This window comes from Saimiri boliviensis, chromosome 10, assembly GCF_048565385.1.
Source record: "Saimiri boliviensis isolate mSaiBol1 chromosome 10, mSaiBol1.pri, whole genome shotgun sequence".
In the NCBI taxonomy this organism is placed as follows: domain Eukaryota; kingdom Metazoa; phylum Chordata; class Mammalia; order Primates; family Cebidae; genus Saimiri; species Saimiri boliviensis.
Window position 1 is genome coordinate 115919119 of NC_133458.1, and position 21964 is coordinate 115941082.

General features: G+C 35.3%; 1 protein-coding gene across 11 annotated transcripts in view; it reads right to left on the bottom strand.

Moving 5' to 3' along the window:
• Window positions 1-21964, bottom strand: part of SUGCT (succinyl-CoA:glutarate-CoA transferase) — an 858466-nt gene that overhangs the window by 525865 nt on the left and 310637 nt on the right. For 9 of the 11 annotated variants that reach the window (XR_012512230.1, XR_012512231.1, XR_012512229.1 and 6 more), the window contains 2 exons: window positions 16473-16575; window positions 7727-7804 (listed from right to left, as the gene is read on the bottom strand). Coding sequence is in view for 5 of the 11 variants with exons in the window: in XM_074379788.1 (XP_074235889.1) it covers window positions 7727-7804; window positions 16473-16575 (181 nt within the window). In the remaining 6 variants the exon portion in view is untranslated. The remainder of the gene's footprint in view (window positions 1-7726; window positions 7805-16472; window positions 16576-21964) is intronic. The other 2 variants (XR_012512232.1, XM_003930758.4) reach the window with 1 other exon arrangement.

Sequence of the window (21964 nt, forward strand, 5' to 3'; positions counted from 1 at the left end):
ATGAAATTAGATGGTGATGGTTGCACAATTCTGTGAATGTGCTAAACTCTGTGGATTATATACTTTAATTAAAAGGTAATTTTACAGTATGTGACTATCCCAATAAAGGTAAAAAGGTCACATAGTGCATTATTCCATTCATGTAACATCCTTCAATTGATAAAATTATAAAGATGGAAGACAAATTAATGATGGCCATGGATCAGGGATGAGGGACAGTGTGGGTGTGACTCACAAGGGATAGCATGAAGGAGATCTTTGTGCTGATGGACAGCTCTGTGTTTTGGTTGTGGTCATGGTTACAAAAATCTACACATGTATTAAAATGACAAAGAACTCTATATATACACACATTGTAACTATGTCAGATTCCTTGTTTTGCTGTTATACTATAATTATATAAGATGTAATTATTGAGGGAAATCAAGTGAGGAGTCCACGAGACCTCTCTAACAACTTTCAAGATATTCTGTGAATCCAATTATTTCATATTTAAAAATAACTTCCATGGTCATTAAATCTCATCTTTATCATCAATGTCCTGATTATTAATTTGGCTCTCCATGAGTTCCTTAATACCTGAAAACTATGCCCTGGCAAATAGACATCAAGTGTTGTGGGCTTTGAAGAAAATCTCTCATTGCAAATACATAGCTTGGCATTTTTATTTTTTTTCTTGAGAGACAGAATTTTGCTCTTGTTCCCCAGGTTGGAGTGCAATGGCACAATGTCGGCTCACTGCAACCTCCACCTCCTGGGTTCAAGCCATTCTCCTGCCTCAATCTCCAAAATAGCTGGGACTACAGGTATGTGCCACCATGCCTGACTAGATTTTTGTATTTTTAGTCGAGACAGGGTTTCACTATGTTGGTGAGGTTGGCCTTGAACTCCTGACCTCAGGTGATCCACCTGTCTCAGCCTCCCAAAGTGCTGTGATTACAGGCATGAGCCACCAAGCTTGGCATTTTTGTTTGTTAATAAATCTCATTTTTTCTGTGAAAGAATAAGCCAAGTTGTGATTCTTTTTCCCTGGTGCTTAGCATACTTCCTTGCACAGCTGGCATTCATAAAATATTTGATATAATAAATGAAGTCTGAATCTTCAGGCCTCAGAAAACAAACTGAGCTGTGGTAGCTTCACATCAGGACTGTGAAGCTCAGCCTAAAGGAAACATCAATGTCAATTTAAGGAATCTTCTTTTCTATGCATAAGTTTCTGAGTCACTGAAAAAAAAATAGTCCATATTTAATTGCACTTGTACTAAAATTTGCATAAAAATACTTCCCTGAGCTTAAAGATCACAGTAAGCACTATCTCTAGGAGAATCCCCTAATTTAAGTAAGTTCCAATTACAGCTCATAAGTGTCTTCTGAATGAAGGTCACTTTTTCAAAGTCATGATGTCATTGAGTGCCTGTTTAAGAGGATGACAGAGTATAGAAGAGCATCTTGCCTTACTGTGTTTGCTCCTGTACAAAAGTATCCCTCAGGTTAGGCACTGGTTTCCCCCTACTTTAGTGACAATTTGAGAACAAGTAAAATGGAGCTCTCAGGAACTAGGAACTGAATATTATCCCAGAAAAGCTCTTTCAAACAAATTTTAAAATCCCAAATTGCCAAAATAGAGCTTAGGGCGGGTTACCTTAGCCCAATTGTAGTTCAATAAATAGAATTCCCCGAGATGGTCACACACATTCATATATTGAAGTATCTGATTTCTAGTAACCTGAAGCACAGCATACCTTTTACAGTGCTCATTCATTGGTCATTCACAGCTTGATTATTATCAGAATTTGAGTTTGCTAGAAGCTGAGGCCCAGAGTTCTGACTAAGAGGGTATAAGACAAAGGTCAAATAGTTATAGTGGACAAGATCCCAAAAAAAAATCACACGATGTATGTTTTTTGGTAGGTTGTGTTAAAGGTGACTTGGACCTGAAGACTTCTATCTTCTCAACTAAAGCTCCACCATGGGACTGATATCCCCTACAGTTGTCAATTGTAGACATACACAGGCATATCTACATCCTGGATCATGCTGCTGGGCTCCATTGCCCAGAAGAATATTGATACTCAGGATCAGCAGAATCCACTCCTGCTGGTATGAGTCCATATGCTCCACTTCCAGTAGCTGGCATAATAATATATGGTGTTACAATTTGAATATAGATCAAACTCTCTAACATAGCATACAGATATTCCAGAACTGACTCTTAGATTCCCCACTTTCATCTCACCATCTCTCGCCTGTACACTATTCTCTAGCCATATACACTACCTGAATTTCTCATATTTCCCCAGCAGTATCACACCTACCATTTCTATGACAGTTACTACTTCTGCCTAAAGTGCCTACCCCTTCACCACATTTTCCAGCAAACATCTTACCATCTCTTTAAAAATCAGAATTAAATAAATGAAATATAAATCCTTAAAATAAATTAAAACTTACATAAAACTGAGGCATGGAGAAGTTGAGTAATGCCCAAAGTCACCCACCAAGTAAGTGACAGAGCCCAAAGAAAAAGCCAGATCTGTCTAACTGTGAAAAACATATATGCAGCCACAGCACTCTATCTAAAATATTCTATGGTTCTAGAATGGAATCTTTGCAGAATCTTTTAAAAATTCAGACATCCATAACTCCATCCTAAACCTGTATTTTCTCTTGCTGGAACTCTGGGATCTGCATATTGGGAAAGTTTCCCAGGTAACTCTGAGTGACAATGTATTTGAGAACCACCACCTCATGAAATAGAAGGGCTTAGAACAAGTATTGACACTTCAGTGTACCACAAGGAATTGGATAGCATCTGAAACCAATTTTGGTGATATACCATTTTTCAAAAAAGTTAAATGAGACTTTTCTATTTTACAAAACTGAGAATCTGTAGAGAAGTACTTCCAGGAGTAACTGCATTCTGGTAACATTTAATTACATTTTGTAAATTAGCAAAAATCTGTTTTGTAAAGAAAAATGAATTTAAATTATCTTTCATTTAAATTCTTGACAAGGGATCAACTACAATTGTGTGGAGAATAGATTTGATTTGAACATTTGATTGAGTGTGTAGCTGTCTTAGTGGTCCTCAGACATCAAAATTAAAATCCCAAGCATGAAGAAGAAATATTAATAATATTTCAGGCTTTATACTACTCAGTGTTTCGTGTTTTGGGAACACTGAAAGGAAGATTATTGTAATCAATAAGTGAAATGAGACACAAACAAAAACCATGGCATATATGGGGCTCCCCCTTTGCCACTATATGCTTTCACATTTTTAAAAAATTCAAGGCTCCTTGTCTTTGCATTTATGTAACGTGAGATATTTGAAATGAAATTTGTTTTGTGTTATTTTTGCTTTTTATTTAAAATAAATTTAGACTTGCAAAAAAGTTGCAAAGTGAAGTTTTCACATACTCCCATCTCAACTTCTACTATTAACATCTTACCTAACTGGTAAAAGTCTCAAAACCAAAAAATCAAAATGGATACAGGGCTATTAACTAATCTACAGACTTTGTTTGAATTTGGGCAAGTGGCCCAATAAGGTTCTTTTCTCTGGATTAGGAAGCAATCTAGAATCCCACATGGCATACAAGTGTCATGTTGTTTAGCCTTCTCCAATCTGAAACTGTTCTTCAGGTTTTGTCTTCCATAAACTTGATGCTTCTGAAGAATACTAGTCAACTATGTCATTGTCCCTAAATTTGAGCTGGCCAGATGTTTTTCCACAATTAGACTGAAGTCATGCATTTCGGGCAGGAAATTAAGGTTATACATCATATCAAGGGGCACATGACATGGAAGTTCATGTATGATGAATGATGACTTGGTTATATACTTAGGATATATGATGACTTGGTTAAGATGGTGTCTGTAAGATTCCTTCACAGCAATGAATGAATTTTCCTTTGTAATGAAGAAGATGGAAAAATACTACGTCTAACAATGAAAAACTATGTACACAGCAACAGCGCTCTATCTAAAATATTCTATGGTTCTAGAATGAAATCCTTGCAGCATCTTTTAAAATTCAGATATCCCTAACTCCATCCTATACCTGTATTTTCTCTTGCTGGAGCTCTGGGATCTGTATATTGAGAAAGTTTCCCAGGTGACTCTGAGGCATCCACCAATGGTCCTTTTCCAAAACAATTATTAATATGTTTACCTAAGGGTAATTTGCTATTTCTCTTCTTCCTTCTAGGTTTATTAATTGAAATTCTACATTTCAGATTTATTTATTTATGTATTCAACTATGTATTTATTTTTGTATGACTTCATGAATATTTATTTTATTCTGAAAAGTAGAATCCAGTAATACAGTTTGTTACACAAATTGTCCCAAAGTGGCTGTTGAAAACTCTTAAAGTTTCCTCTTTGTATTTCTGCCATGTTCCTATCATTTTGTGAGCACTTCCTTACTTAACAGAACCACAAGAGGTTTCAAGATTGTATTATATTTGAGGTAAAGTATGGGATGGATTATTTAGTATTGCTCAGATACCAAAAACCAAGACTTTTTTCCTCACTCACCCTGACCATTGCAGATTATGATGTCTTATATCTCTTTCTGAAAATTTTGTTTCCCTCACACTCCAAAACACTGTATTTACCAGAGAACACTGAATAAATGCGGTAACTATCAAATACCTTATTATAGAAAAACCGTATTTAAAGAAAATAGTTTAAAAAGAAGCTAACCATTAATTCCCCTGTGTCAGATTTTCTCTGTCTTTTCAGCAAAAAACATTTTATTTTAATTTAAAAAAAAACAGAATTCCAATATGTATATAAGTAATTAAAAAGTAATACAGTATCATTATAAATATATCTATATACATGTCCAGAACTGTAACATTTGCTTACATTATAATCAATATAATAATCCATGCTTTATACAAATTCCAGTTATTTATTCTTTTATACAATATATTTCTATAGTTTGAAATCAATATATTACAAAAATTCTAAATTCTATGAATAAGTACTTACAAAATATCTAAATTTTTAGAGTACTTCAACTTAACAGCTATGTCAGGATTCTTCTTAAGCAAAACGATCAAAACACTTTTTTCAAAAATAGTAAGAAAATGTTGCTTTAAAGTTGGAACATTCAGGTTGTGGGTACAATGGAGCAATAACTCTACATCATCTCTCCCACTGAACACAGCTCTAAATCCTGGACAGACTACAAGGAGCAGCTATTTGAGGATTCAAAAGTAAATAGCAGCAGATGGACTGAGGAAGAAGAACAGAATTCAAATACCAGCAAACAAGTGGTAACATGACTAACTTTTCTACTCCTGTATCCCCTGGTCTGAATTCAACACACAACAAACAAAGAAGTGAGCCCTGAAAAGCAGACAGAAAGAAAAAGCCCAGGAGAAGCCTTCTAGTTCTGGCTTATGGGAAAGGTAATGCAAAACATTCAGAGAGTATGGGAAAACCCCTCAAATTTTTTTTTAAAAAATTATTTTGCTCATTTGCCTACCCACCAGACCTCAGGCAATCCTCTGCTGACGGTGGTAACAGCAGCAGTGACAAAAGAGGGAACAGGAGTGAACAAGACAAAACCCTAAGAAAGGGGACATTCCTCTAGGTTTAAAGAAATCACAGTTTCCAAAGGGTAGAGCCAAATCCCACTGGTCTTTTTCCGTTTGTGATCTCCTGCCACCTTGCCCCAAAGACAGTGCAGTTGCGGAAATGCACAGTAGATTAGGGTAATGAAAGTCATTGTATTTTGGCCAAAAAAACAAAAAAGTATCCCAGAAAACTGGAAATAACCAGGGCGATCATGAGAGAAAGCTTGAGAATATGACTATTTAAAGCTGTTTATGGACCACATAATTCGTACCAGAATAATTCCTGGCAATCTACTTATGCCAAATCCTAAACCCTATGAAAGATATTAGAAATCACTGGACATTGTTAGGTCCAGAAACATAACCAAGGCTCCAGGATGATTCGAGCCAAGGTGTTCTTTGGGAGATTACTCCAAACACAACTATTGTAAAACTTTCACTCTTGTCTTTCAAAAAAAAAGAAGTGAGATGGGAGATCACAGCTAACAAGGTCAGGACAAGGAGGCTGAACACCACAGTAGGGCACAGTCAGAGGTTCTTGAGGGTATAGGAAATAACTGAAAGAGAATGAGCACCAAGCACGAAGTAAAATAAATTTAGCACATTTATTCTGCTAGAGTAAAGATACATTCGGGTTATCTTGGAAAGAGGCAGGGTAAAGCATGCAGGACACAACTTTTGAAATGAACCTCCTTCTTAGTAAAGCAGCAATTTACCTGGTGAAAATTATTTTTTAAAAAATTGAAATTATCTAGAAATTATTATAATGTCATATAGCAAATGAAGAAACATTCATTCAAAAAAAATCAACTCAATCTTAGCAAGAATGGTGAGGGTCCATGGCATATGAGCCATGGTTTATTCCATTAACCTCCACCATTACCACCAAGCTCTACACCTCTACATTACAAAAGCTCTAACGGAGGCACTCTACTCCAGGCAGGTACAGCCAAAATAAGGAGTGCTTACTCTCTGCCTACCTTCTATTCTAGGACTATGGCTTTACCCCAAGAGGAGCAGGCTGCTGTGTTTTTCACTTCTCATAGCCTGTGCCGCAGAAGATACATTCTGGGCAGACAGCAAAAATGACATGATCTGCTTTCCCCCATCCCATCCCCACACGTAAGGTGGAAGCTCTACCTTAAGCATGGCAGGCCAAGGAATGAGGTGGGCGGGGTGGGGGCCGTTCTTGTTGCCCCTGCTAAGAAGGAAATAAAGTGATAGCAGAGGGCTAAAAAAGACATAAGACACATAGAAAACAGAAAGCAAAATAGCAGATGTAAATCCATCCTATAAATCATAACATTGAGTATGAATGGCTTGAATAACCTAATCAAAAGGTAGATACTTTCAGATTGAATTAAAGAAAAAAAAAAAAAAAAACAGGATCCAACTATCTACCTTCTACATAAGACATACTTTAGAATCAAAGTTACAAACAGGTTGAAAATGAAAGGATATATAATATAATCAAATACCATGAAAGAGAATAGAGTGGCTATACTAATACCAGAAAGTAGATATTAAAACAAAAATGTTACTAGAATTAGGAGACCTTCATATTGATAAGGCAGACAAAGGGACCTAACAGACATCTATAAAATTTTCCAACAGAATACCCATTCTCCCAAAAATACATGAAACATTTTAGAAAATAGATTATATGATAGGACATAATAAGACTCAATGAATATAGAAGAGCTGAAATCACACAAAGCATGTTTTCAAACACAACAAGCAATATTGGAAATTAACATTAGAAGGTTTGGGAAATACAAAATAGTGAATACTAAACAAGACATTTCTAAATAATCAAGAATTTAAAAATAATCTATTTGTATTAATGGTCAATTGATTTTGAGAAAGACTGATTGACATGAAAATTCATTATGGAAAAAAAAAGTCTTTTCAACAACGGTACTGAGACCATTGGATCTAGGCCAGGCATAATGTCTCATGCCTATTACCCCAGCACTCTGGGAGACCAAGGTGTGGGGATCACCTGAGGCCAAGAGTCTCACACCAGCCTGGCCAACATGGTGAAACCATGTCTCTCCTAGAAATACAAATATTAGCAGGGCATGGTGGTGTACCATTCTAATCCCAGCTACTGGGGAGGCTGAGGCATGAGAGTTACCTGAGTCTGGGAGGCAGAGGTTGCAGTGAGCCAAGATAGTGTCAGTGTACTCCAGCCAGGACAACAGAACAGACACAGCTTAAAAAAAAGAAAAATTTAAAAATTAAAAAATATATATATATTCTTAGCCAAGTACATAATCCTAGCACTTTGGAAGGCTGAAGCAGGAGCATAGGCTGAGGCCAGAGGCTTAGATTGAATTAAAGATTGGGACCAGTCTGGGCAACATAGTAAGATCTTATCTCTACAAAAAATAAACAAAATTATCCAGGTACTACAGCCTAGAGACAAAGCAAAACCTTGCCTCAAAAAAAAAAAAAAGAGAAAGAAAAAATCTATTTTCCCAACAAATTTGAAGTAGACAATGTATTTTTCTTAATTATAATTACTATACTGTACTTTAAGTCTTCAGAACTTAATCATAAGTAACTTTATAAATGAAAAGTTTTATATTTGAAAGTTTATACTCTTTGGCCAACATTTCTTTCTAATTTATGGTTAGGAGAGTAAACATGTAAACATATTTACATGTTTACTGATTCTTTGGATTTTCTGAGTTTTTACAAAGTGGCATCTCATGTCTTTTGCCCATTATTCTTTTGGAAATTTTAGTGTTTTTTATCATTTCTAAGAGCTCCCAAGATATTTAAGTTACAACAGCATTTGGTCATATTCATTGCGATACCTTTTAAATTGTTCTGTAACTAAACTTCGTTTTTTTATCATAATTGTATGTACTTTACATTTTTTCACTTTTACTGATCAAATTTATCAATTTCTTTTCTTTCTGACATCTTTTATTACATTGATGCTTAGAAAATCTGTTTCTTAAAATCTAACTGATTTTCATGAATACTTTCTTTTAGTTCAAAATAGTCTACAGTAAACTCTGAAACCTCTATTATCTGGGAATAAAGCATAGATGTAATTTTAAGAGAAAAATAAGTTAATTTCCTTTGTTTCAAACAGAAAATGTCTCCCTTTCTCCTTTTGTCATGCTATTTTTATCACATACCAAATCTCTATGCATGTTTTAAAGTTTTTCTTTACGTTTCATTAATCTATCTCTATTTTCTGCTAGCTCCATTATTGTGGTTTTGGAATATATTTAATTATGTATGATAATGCTTGCTTCCTTCTCATTACTTATGTTTAACCATACAAAATATCTGCTATTCTTGTCCAAACGTTGTTTTTTTTTTTTCAGGTAGACTTGAAAAACTATTTTTTAAAAATTTTCAGAAAAATATTATACCGTGACTTTGACTGCAATTATATTAGAGCTATAAGTAATCTGAGAATAACTGATTCCTTAACAATATTCAGTGTTTGCAGCCATGAATGACTATGTCTCTAAATATATTCAAACACTTTCTATCTCTCAATCAAGGTTAATGTTAATAGTTTTCTGTATCTAGGCCTTGCATTTTTCTTTTCAACCTCCTCAAGAACACCAAGCCTGAAAGCCCTAAAATCTGATAGTGTTTGTATCAGAAAAGATAGTTGATACCATATCACATGTTTTCATTTTGTTACTATAGAAATCATTTGTTTGAGTAAAACATTTTTTCTTCTAATACAAATTTAGGAGGTTTCCAAAAAGAAATGGGTAGTAGAATGCATGCTAATTACGTACTCCATATAGGACTTCTAAAAGATGAAACTCTTATGCCTTCAAATAAAATATTATGAAGACATTAAGTTCTAAAATAATATGTTAAATTTAGCTGGAGGCTAACAAATGAAAATTAAAATAACTAAAAAGTTAGCAAAGCTGGAGAATAAAGTAAAGAACAAACTCCCACATATTTTATAATTGGCTATCTTGATCCTGCCAACATTGCAGCCACTAGCCACATGTGGCTACTGAGCACTGGAAATGTGGCTAGTCTGCAATAAGTGCTATAAGCATAAAATGCACAACGGATTTCAAAGACAGCGAAACTTTAAAATGTTTCATTAAGGTTCCCCTTTAATTTCTATTTTGAATACTTTAAGTTAAATGAAATATATAATTTAAATTATACATTTTGCTATTAACTGAATATTAAATTCATTTTGCTATTTCATTTTAAAATTTGCCCACTACATACTTTCAATGACAAATATGTCATGCATTATATTTTTATTGTACAGCACTGTCAGCACTGTGCTTAACTGTTTTCAAAAATTAGCTGATATAAATCACTTTTTTTTTTTTTTTTTTGAGACAAAGTCTCACTCTGTTGCCCAGGCTGGAGTGCAGTGGCATGATCTTGGCTCACTGCAGCCTCTGCCTCCTGGGTTCAGACAATACTTCTGCTTCAGCCTCCTGAGTAGCTGAGACTACAGGTGCGTGCCACCATGCTCAGCTAATTATTTTGTGTTTTTAGTAGAGACAGAGTTTCACCATCTTGCTCAGGCTGGTCTCGAACTCCTGACCTTGTTATCTGCCTGCTTCGGCCTCTCAAAGTGCTGGGATTACAGATGTGAGCCACTGCACCCAGCCACAAATTACTCTTTATTCTGGTTGCAAAATGCCCCCAAATAATATTAATTCAGTTTTCTTGATTTTAATTTTTTACACATTAAAAAAAATATGTCTTTGGCCTGCAAGTTCAAGGTTTAGTAAAAGTTAATTATTATACTATATATTTCCACTCTGAAATATTGTAGAAGTGTTCAGAAAATACAAAGTACATATGTGGAGCTTGATGAATAAAATATAGTACATGCAAGAGAGAGAGAGAGAAACAGAGAAAGAATAATGTTATGAGACATCAAAATATATTTTATGTCTCAAGATCACAAATAATTTCAAAATTACTAAATAGTAAAAGCTGAAACCCTCTATTATCTTCTTCTTAGTCATTGAGAAGGAATTTATTAATAATAGAATAAACTAATTACAAAAGATATTTAAAAGGATAAAGAGTTCTTGGGCAAATATGCTTAAGACATTTTAAATTATTTGGTCAGATTTTAAACTTTTGTTACATCATTAAACAAGAAAACCTCAAATTTTATACCTGTTATTTCTTGCTATGAAAAATGCTCAGAGCATTTATATGTAACTCTTCTGTGACACTGAACACTTTCTACCTTAACCTAAACTGCAAAATCCTTGAAATTTTGACAGCTTTGTCTTCTTGATTGACTTTCTACCATCATACCACTCCTTGCCAAACACCAAACACAAGACTATAGACATAGCTGATGTCAGTGACAATTTATTAGAGAAGGAATGACTAAATGAAGAAGTGATTATGACCTCGTTTGCCCCTGTGTGTTATAGCCTAAAGACACTACATCCATAAAAAAGTGTGTCCAAATTTTGTAGGTATATAGAAGAAAAAGAACATAAAATGCCAGTAATGTTATAAACCCTTGATTCTTATTCGATATTTTTAATGTTTCCTCTTAAATGGTAACACTGGAAGTTTTTTGCAACAGGATAATTTTCTCAACTAAACAAAATAAAACTGTACATTATTGCCTTAAACTTTATATATTATTATAAAACTCGGAGCTTAAACTCTCCATTTTTATCACCTAAGTCAGAAATATATTATTTCTTCAAATATTTAAAATATTATACCCAGGTATAATAAAACATACATGCAAATAATATGGTATATCCAAATTTATACATCATTTAAATCTGTCATGTATATTCAGACACACATAAAATTTATGTTTTTATCTCCTAGTCTGCTAGGAATTATTTCCAGACCTATTATTTTACATCAGATCTTCATCAACAGTTTTCCAGTTGCAGAGACCACTGTATGTATGTATTTCCCAGCAGTATTAGAAACAAGAATATAATTTTGCTTGACGTGTATAACCCTCTGAGGGCTATGAAACTGCATTTCAAGAAATATTAACTAATGTCATTTGAAAGGTGATCTTTAAAATGCATCAGGAGACAGAGAGAGAGAGAAAGAGAGAGAGAAAGAGAGAGAGAGAGAGAGAGAGAGTGTGTGTGTGTGTGTGTGTGTGTGTGTGTGTGTGTGTTAGAAAGGTCTTGAAAGCTAACTGTATTTTGGGGTGCTTCTGATGCTTACTATATGAATACTGGCCTTTCTAAAAAAAATAAGATGCTCAGATATTTTGCCAAAATGTGCTGAAACAAAATCACTCAGAGAATATGAGCTAGTCTAGAGATTAATAAACCCTGTAATTTAAAAAGTTTACACAAATAATGAGATGAAAACAGATAGTTTTCAGCCTTCAAATATTTCAAGACTTCATTCTTTCTATGACATATTCATCCCGTATGAAAGATTTGCTATAGGGGTTGTAATGGCCTTCTGGGACAGGAAGAATAAGGTTTCTGGATAAAATGTTAAATTAATTTTGATGGTGATGCAAAGTTAAGAAAGGGTTTTTAAGGGATGGCTTGCTGCCATGGGGTGGAATTTTGTTTTGGTATCCTTTTAGAGCCTGCAGGTGTTTGGCACTAGTTAAAATCAGGGCCAGCTGTGATATTTCAATAGTTCTGATATTTTCCTCCCAATAGTTATAAGAAGTGATGCTTCAGGGTGATGTCTTACACCTGATATATTCGACTTGTGTGGTACATATGTGAAGACTCTATTAAATAACACCAGTTTTGTGACACCCTTAGCCCTCTCTTCCCTACCCTCAGGTCATGGTATCAATGACAACAAAAAACACTAATTAGAGGCTTCAATCACTCATAGTTTTTAATTAAGCAGTTTAATCAAAGTGGTGATATGCTAGAATCCCCAAATATACAGTTTTAAGTAAAGTCTAAAAGCAGAATGTCACACTGCCTTTTAATTCTCAATGTAGACAATGATGTTTTTAATCCCTCTCAGTGATAAGATATATACCTATGTTTGCAGGAATTTCAATAGTTTCTATTAAAAGCTGCATTTTCTTTTAAGTTTGTTTGGGTTGGAAACCCTCAAACCATAATGTATTTCATGCACATGTTCCCAAGGGTATGTTAAATAGGACCATACTGAGGTCATCTAGTAAGTTTTTGAAACTTTTTAAGAATTCCTTTAATGTACTGCACAATCTTGGCTTGATTAAAAAAAGATATTTTAAGAAAGCACTTGGAAAAATGACTGGCTATTAAAATCTATATGCAGATAATCTATATGATACATCTATAAATGCACAGAGCTTTCCACAGATAATTTGTCATTGAGAGAGAAAGACAATAAAACTCCCATGCTAAAGGTTTTACATAAAAACTCCTCAGAACTTTCAGTAAATGCAGACCAATTCCCCTCCGCCCAGCCTGCAGTATTCTTGATTGACTTAACAGTGGATGCCTGCAGGATCACTTTAACTGTGCAAAGGTCTGTCACATATAATCAGAGGATAAGAGGTAGACAATCTTTCATTTATCCATGAAAAATAATATCATCTGTTGTTTTGGTTTAACCAAAAAATCAAGTTACCTCAATCCATGAGACTATGATGAAATCGTTAGGCTAAAAATAGTTTCTACTATCAAGTAAATTTTTGTTGTCTCCAAGTTCAAACCACAGATGAAATGTAAATGGTCTGCTTGAGAAGTAGGCACTGAAATTTTTCTGCTGTTACTTGAGGCTCCCAATCCTGGCTTTTATTGTTGTTGTTACACATACCCCTTTTCATTTTATTGAAGTCTCCATTCCTGCCCCATGTTCCAGGCCTTGTACTTCACCCAGAGCAATTTTCAGAGCAGCTGTGCTGGCACAGCACACATGGAGAGTGGGCCACGCGCGCCAGTGGTGCGTTCCCACATCTGAACAGAAGTAGCCGTTTCCATGCACCCAGGGCCAAGAAACTCTACAGCTCATCAGAGGCAAAACAAGGGAGGATACCTTAAATGGAAATCATACTTAGAAAAAACTTTTACAAAAAATGAAAAATAAAGGGTTTTCAATAATCAGAAATAAGGAAGGGAAGTCCTCTTCTTGGCATAGAGTTTGCAGATATATTTTTATAAAAGAATAGCAGAGAGCAAGTTTAAGTTAATGATCCCTATCCCCAAAACCACACTAGATTTTCTTCTATCCACTATACAAAGATAAGTAAAAGAAATTAAACAGGAATATGAGGGCACCATCATAACCACAGCTACTACTAGGCATTGGCTGTTTACCATCTCACAATCCCTGTGTTGTTTTCTTTATAAACAATAACTCAGATGCTAGTTCACCATTTTACACTTAAGGAAACCAAAGTCTAGAAAGTTTATAATAAACTGCCCACCAATTTTGACTCCATGGTCTTAACCATTATGTTACACTTAGTTCCCTCAGATTACCAAGGGTTTTCCAACCAGCCTTCAAGATAGAGCTTGTCAACCTCTCTCAGAAGTACATAGGATGATAGTTATGGTGGGGAGAATTCTACAAATTGGGAGGACTACAAAGGAGCCACTTGATTATTTGGAAAACTTGCACATTCCAGAGTTAACCAACTCATTAATCCCTTTCTAATAAGTAAATTCAAAATGGACTTAATAACAGGTACGCATTGTGTACTGAATTTATGCTAAGTCACAAGCACTCGATATATTAAAAGTTTGTTGAATAAATGAATGAACTTAGTCACCATAGTTAGATATCATCTTAAGGGTTTTTAAAAATAATCTGCTTTACACAAATTTCACAAAGGGCAGTTTGTAGAGACATTTGCAACAGTATCAAAAGCTGGTATGCTGACTTAGGTAATATAAATGTTCTCCATTTTGGAAGATAGGCTAATGACTAAAAATATGCCATAGATTAGGAACAGAAATTTTTGTAGTTCCAAAAGAATTGAGATGCAAAGAATAAAGTAATTACACCAAACCGCAAGAGAAAATTAGGTATGAAAATCCTAATTATCCTATATTCACTTTGAACTAGCCAATAAAGTGAATAATTTTAAGATAGTGGGTGCAATTGTAAGTCTTTATCAAAGCCTAAAAACTAGGTAGTGTTAGAATATACTTAATATATTTTTAAATAATTATATATATTTATTATATAAATTATAAATAATATAATTATTTAAAAATAATTCTTTGCCTTGGTGCCTTCATCTTTGATAAAACACAGATAGAGCAATAGAAATGATGATGGAAAACTCTTAGGAAGTATCTCCAGAAAAATGTACCCTCAAATTGAGATATACATGAAGTTCTACACACACCTCAATACACAACAGCTTCAAATGGTGGCTTGGCCTCACTCAAAGTTATGAAGTGAGAAAAACGGTCCCCTGTTCTCCTACATTCAGAGTGTTCACAATGCTACCTCCTTGTAAGGAATCACCAGGCATTAATCCACGGATGGCATGGGGGTCCCTTTCAGATGAATTCACATAGTACACAACAAATGGGCCCCCTTATGTCAGATACTTATTGACCATTATTGACCAGTGTTTTAATACAAACAAAGCTTTGTCATACTTACAATCTTGGCAGAAAAATAGCACATGCAGAATTCCTGAATTCATTCACTTTTCATACATTTTCGCCAGTAAATGTCATAACCGTTAAATGCAAAATATTTCAATTTTCTTTTAAGCAGATATTCATGTAAGATTAAAGGTACCAAAATTAAAGAGATAGATTGGTTTTCCAACAAAGATCTCCTCCCTCAAAAGGTGTCTTCTATGTTCAGTAGTATATTTCTAAGAAAAACCTGCCACTAAATAAAGAACCCAAAGAAAAATACCCCATAGTTTTGAATGTTGGAAACTGACAAAACGATTGAATAATCATAGTGAAAGCTTTAAAATGGAGTCCCTCTACCTTTGGGAATTAATCCATGAATTTGAGAAATGGAAAATTGCTTCTAGTTATATTGATTGAAGTAATAAATTCAAAACATTATTTTGATATCATCTAAAAATAATCACTTGAACAATGTTATAAAATAAATATATTTTCAGGTGACCCTGTTCCTGGGCACCAAAAAGGAGCCTGATAAGTAATGTAGAGCACAAATCACTATCTGTGTAAAATTTATGTCTCACAAATAACACAAATTAATCAAACCAAACAAAGGCCTCTCATTTGCAGAATTAAATATGACCTGCTCCGTACATTTTAAGATAATAGGATTATCAGAGGTGGACTGTAACTATGAAAGTTCTCATATTTCTTCCTACAAAGAACAGTCTCTGAGTACCCAACTCCAATATCTCAATTGTGTATATTTCTGTTTTTCAGGAAAATGAAATACCCTGGCCTCAGAAACTTCATGTAGTGATTGATGAAGAAATACAGTATGTTAAATGTAAGACAAGTATGCTTATGGATCCCACTTCTTTTTTTTTTTTTTTAAGACGGAGTTTTGCTCTTGTTGCCCAGGCTGGAGTGCAGTGGCGCGATCTCAGCTCACCACAACCTCCGCCTCCTCGGCTCAAGCAATTCTCCTGCCTCAGCCTCCCGAGTAACTGGGATTACAGGCATGCACCACCATGCCCAGCTAATTTCGTATTTTTAGCAGAAATGGAGTTCCTCCATGTTGGTCATGCTGGTCTCAAACTCCTGACTTCAAGTGATCCGCCCGCCTTGGCCTCCCAAAGTGCTGGGATTGCAGGCGTGAGCCACTGCACCCGGCCATGGACAGCCACTTCTAAGTTCTGGTTCTTTTTATCTCAAACCCACAAACAATTTTAATATAACAGTGAAAAATCATATCATGTTACTTAAGCTTAAGATCAGAGGCAAAGGTACCTTGATATAAACCAACCTGGACAGAAAAGAGAGGCAAATGCTTGTGTTGCTAAACTTCAAAAAACAAACCTGAGGTTCTGCAAATACATTCTTCATGTTGTTGATTGGGCCATATGGGACTCCACTGCCTTCAAAGAGATGTAACCACTTGCTGGTCAGTTCTTCTTCAAATCTAAGAAGACAAACAAGGATAAATTGTTTACACTTGAAAGAAGGTAACACAGCCTTTTCTATCATGTGGCCCTCTTTCAAAGCAAGCAATAGTGACAAAAATATGTTTCCTAGTCTTTCTTTATACCTCATTTGAGAGAAGGCTGTCTGTATGAAATGACTTGAGTGGCCATGTAGTGGATAAGAGTAGCCACCCAGGCCCTAGTGTTTAAAAATCCATCACTTAGAGATGTAATTCTTCCTATTTTTATTACTATGAACTCTGTGAGCAATTTATGAATTATAGTAATAATATCATTGTACTTTGAGCATGAAGTCATTGGGCAATATGCCTTTTAGGTCTCAGGTAGAAGAAATCAGGTTAGAATAGGCACTAATATATTATTCTTCAAAACCAAAAATATAGCTGTTTTAAGAAAGCTTTGGGGAAAGTATGCAAAAATTAATAGTCACAACCACTGGCCTACAAACAACCTTTGTACTATGATTTTCTAACCAGCACAACTCAAGACATGCAAAGAGTGATATTTCAGGTTAGCCAACAAAACTCAAATTGGTCCGAATCCTTTGTCTGTTTTATTTCTACTATAATTTTTTTTTTTTTGAGATGCAGTCTTGCTATGTCACAAGAGTCTTGTTATGCAGGATGGATTGCAGTGGCACCATCTCAGCTCACTACAACCTCTGCCTCTCCGGTTCAAGCGATTCTCCTGCCTCAGCCTCCTGAGTAGATGGGACTACAGGTGCGTGCAGCAACACTCAGCTAATTTTTGTATTTTTAGTAGAGACAGGGTTTCACCATGTTGGCCAGGATGGTCTTGATCTCTTGACCTCGTGATCTGCCCGCCTTGGCCTCCCAAAGTGCTGGGATTACAGGCATGAGCCACTGCACCCAACCTCTACTATAATTTAAAATTGTAATTCACAGACAGAACAGCATATTGGATTTTCTTTATTTTCTCTAATAGGTCTTACAGAAGGAGAGCTAACACATTTATGAAATTTACTATTTTCTATTTCATCTCTGTAAAGACAGTAAACACGGGAATAAAATCTTGGATCTATAGGGACACCTCAACACAATTAGGTTTCTAATGTATGAAGCATTTCAGAATTATCGATTATTAAAATATCAAACCTGTTTTAATTAATAATCTAGATAATCAAAGAGACATTTTTAAAACATTAGCCAAAGTAGACTCTTGGCAGCAGGTAAAATGTTTTACTAATTTGGAAGGACTAGTGAAACAATAGTAGAGTATTCATAGACTCCCATTCAGTTCTCCTGTACTTAGCTAGAATTAGCTTCAAATCTGCAGACTCCATAGGAAACTGTATTAGAAAAATTGCTTCTTTCACCATTAAAAATAAAAAGTACAGGAATAGTTTCAGTGGCTGGGGACAGTGGCTTATTCCTGTAATTTCAGAACTTTGGGAGGCCAAGGCAGGTGGATCACCTGAGGTCAGTAGATCGAGACCAGCCTGACTGACATGGTGAAATGCCATCTCTACTAAAAATGCAAAAATTTAGCCAGGCATGGTGGCGGGTGCCTGTAATCCCCACTACTCAGGAAGCTGAGGCAGGAGAATCGCTTGAACTTGGGAGGCAGAGGTTGCAGTGAGCCGAGGTTGCGCCATTGCACTCCAGCCCGGCAACAAGAAGGAAACTCTGTTTAAAAAAACAAAAAACAAAAAACAAAACAAAAAAAAAAAACAGGAAAAACAGAATAGTTTCAATACTGGAGGACATTTCATTGATTGCTATCTAAGAGAATAAATGAAAAATGATAAATAAAAAGAAAAAATGGAATACATGTATTTTCTAAAATAAGGCTACTATATTAACAATGATGTTCAATCATATAAGTTTTTACTTAAGGATAAAATAAATATTTTATAAAGGTAGTATTACATTTCACTAGGAATCTAATCAATCCTATCCCACATTCATTTACTGTTGCCCACTATACACCAAGTATTGATTTTGTTTTTAAATATATGCCTTCTATTTTCTCTCCAATTCGATGGATAAGGATTTTTTATTATACATTTTAATTTCACTCCAGTAATGTTAACTATCCCTATTTAGTAAACAATAAAATACTTCACTTCTAAATATAGTTTTAAAAAAAAATCTGTCCTAGAAATAACAATGCAAGGTTAAACATTTTGGCTCCAATCAGCTCTTCACATTCTTGCTTTCTTTTCAATGACTGTTCCAGTCATCTCCTGGCCAAGACTTCCTAAAATATATATAGATATATATCATCAGAATGATATATGCTGAAAGAATAAGAAAGATACTTTGAACCTAGAACCTTTTCAATGAGGGTGTCAATTATTTAAGTTTTCATAAATGGGGTGTCAAAACAGCCTGATAAATTTTCAAGACAAAACAATTTATCACCACTGGACTCACAAAAGTGGCATGAATGATCTAGCAAATGCATGTCAATAACCAAACCAACCTATGGCTGCAGGTTAGCCAACAGAAAACTCAGGGGAATAGTTGAAGTTTTAATATTTATATAAGCTTTTCACCACTAGGCTAAAGACAGAGATTTATTAAATGATATGGAAAACAACGGATGTGCTCTGGAAATGAGACTGAGGGAGCTACAGTTGTGACCACTGTGTCTTTGTGTGGGTGTGAATGTGGAAGGATTCTGAAATGCCAGAAACTCAATCAGAAAAAGACAGAACATCATGGCATTCCACTGCTCTCAGAGGACATATCCATCATTTTTCTCTAAAAATTTATCTCTTGATCTAAACTGGATGTGGAATCCTTTCCTTTATCTATGCAAAAAGCTGTAAGCACAAGTTTTTATTAACCACAAAAATTCTGCTAAAAAAAATAAAAAGAGCTAATATCTAAGTTATCTAAATAACTGAGGGCAATAGATTCCAGAAGATAAGACCAAAAAAGGTATCCTCAGATCCAGCTTAGCAAGTGAAGCCAGGACTTTCACTGGGAAATTATTTCGAGACTTACGAATAATTCAAATTTAATTGGCAACTTACTATATCAACACCTATATTTCATTCTAGATTTTTGTAAATTCACTTAGTGCTGGCAGTATTATGAATCAAATGGCATCATTTAGGTAGATGAAGTACAGCTGATGTTAAATTTCCTAACATCAAAATTCTACTTTGAAACATTCTTCTCCTTATAAAATGAATAAAAGTTGCTAATGAGCCAAATACAAGACCAGAGATAAATTAATAAGAAACATCAGCCATGAAGGTGAGAGTTGGAAATAATTGTGATGTTAATGATGACTAACATTAAATTGTTTAATCTATATTTTGTCAATTTTACCTTCACAACCACACTATACAGTATTATCCTCATTTGACCAATAGGAAACTCAGTTTCAGAGAAATTAACTTGCTTAAATTCATACAGCTTTTAGAGTCAGAAGTCATGTTTAAAGCTGAGACTGCTTAACTCCAAAACCACGTTCTAACACATAATGACTGTAGCAGAACACATTTGGAATGCACAGATTCACATATTTTATGCATTATATATGGTCACAGCTAAAAAATGAAGGAGCAGAGGTGAAATTGTTCGTTTTTTTGCACTTATAATATGCTTCTTGACTTCTATCTTATATACCTCAGTATATATTATTATATTAATCCACATTCATTCCTGATGCTTTTAGCAAGAGTTTGTTTTGCCTCTGCCATGGAGATTGCAATAAAAAAGACAGTCCCTGTGTTAAGAGTTCATGTAGTCTAATGGAGAACACAGCTATGAAATAGATGTATTACAATGCAGGATGCTGAGGCAAAGATATGAAGAAACAACTTATGGGTGAAGCACCAAAAAGGGAGACTTACACTGGATCCACAGAGGCAGGAAAGGGTTCAAAAACAAATAGTTCCATTCACAGTGTGATTATCACAGTCTTGGCTCTTGATTCTGCACACTCAGACTATAACAATATCTGGTTAAAAACATATTGCCTCCAATATTCCTCCTTCCAAAAAGTCACCGATGTTAGATGACATTTTTGAGCTGAGTGTTTTAGCCAAGTGTTGAAAGACAAGTTAGAACTAGACATGTGAAAGATGGGAGGAAGGCTCTTCCAGGTAGAAAGAGCAATATGTACAAAGATCAACTTGGAAAGAATCTGAAATCTCCTGTGTCCCAAGTGATAGAAGATGAAATATGACAGAGCGTTTAGAACCAGAATGCAAAGCGACTTGTCAGCTATGCTAAGAATATTGTATTTCTTCTTGCAACAAGGAAATCAGAGAGGTCTTTAAGCAGGGGACTGACCTACTCAGCACTGATGCAGACAATGGGCTGATTTAGATGAGACTAGAGATGTAGGGCTGATGTAGATGAGATACTTGACAGGCGGCAACATATTCTTTGCCTTTGATGTATCCAAAATCTGCCAATCAATATCTTCCATATTATTATCAATAACAAACAAGTTTCCCATTTGAAAAAAAAAAATGTTTTCTAGACATTCCCACCCCTTTTAACTATTTACTTGTCTGTTTTCAATCCACCATCATTCCCGAGCCTCTGAAATCTGATTTGGTCATGAATGCCTTTCCTTACCCAGTCTCTAAAGGTCTCCAGTGACCATCTATCAAATCCAATATTATTTTCTTGGTTTTCATACTACATCCCTATGTGGTATTTGATGATGTTGACTATTTTACCTGGAGGTCTTATGACACCATTCTCCCTTGGTTTCCTAGATTTTTTTTTCACAGTCTTGCTGTGTCAGCCAGGCTGGAGTTCAGTGGTGCGATCTCGGCTCACTGCAACCTCTGCCTCCCATGTTCAAGAGATTCTCCAGCCTCGGCCTCCAGAGTAGCTGGGATTACAAGTGCCACCGCCACGCCTGGCTAACTTTTGTATTTTTAGTAGAGAGGGGGGTTTCACCATGTTGGCCAGGTTGGTCTTGAACTCCTGACCTCAGGTGATCCTCCTGCCTCAGCCTCCCAAAGTGCTGAGATTACAGGTGTGAGACACCACACTCAGCCCTCCCTTGATACTCTAAATACCTCTTTGGACATTTGTGCTTTCTTGGGGACACTCTCAATATTCTTTGTTCTCTTTTACTCACCTAAGTCATTTTATCATCCCTATGCAAATGACACCCAAATCCATATTACCAGCCCAGACCTTTCTTCCCCTAGTTCCTTTTTTCTACACACCACATAGGAGAATTCTGCTCAAATGCATTTGCATTCCCATGATAACATGACCATGGAAGATTTTATGATTTCCATTTCCCTCATAAACCTAGGATTCCTCACTTGCAGTACTCACACCCTTGGCTAAACCTGGAACTCCTTTCTTTCCGTCCTTATAATTTAGATGCAATTGTCTTGTAGAATCAACTACTCCTCCATTC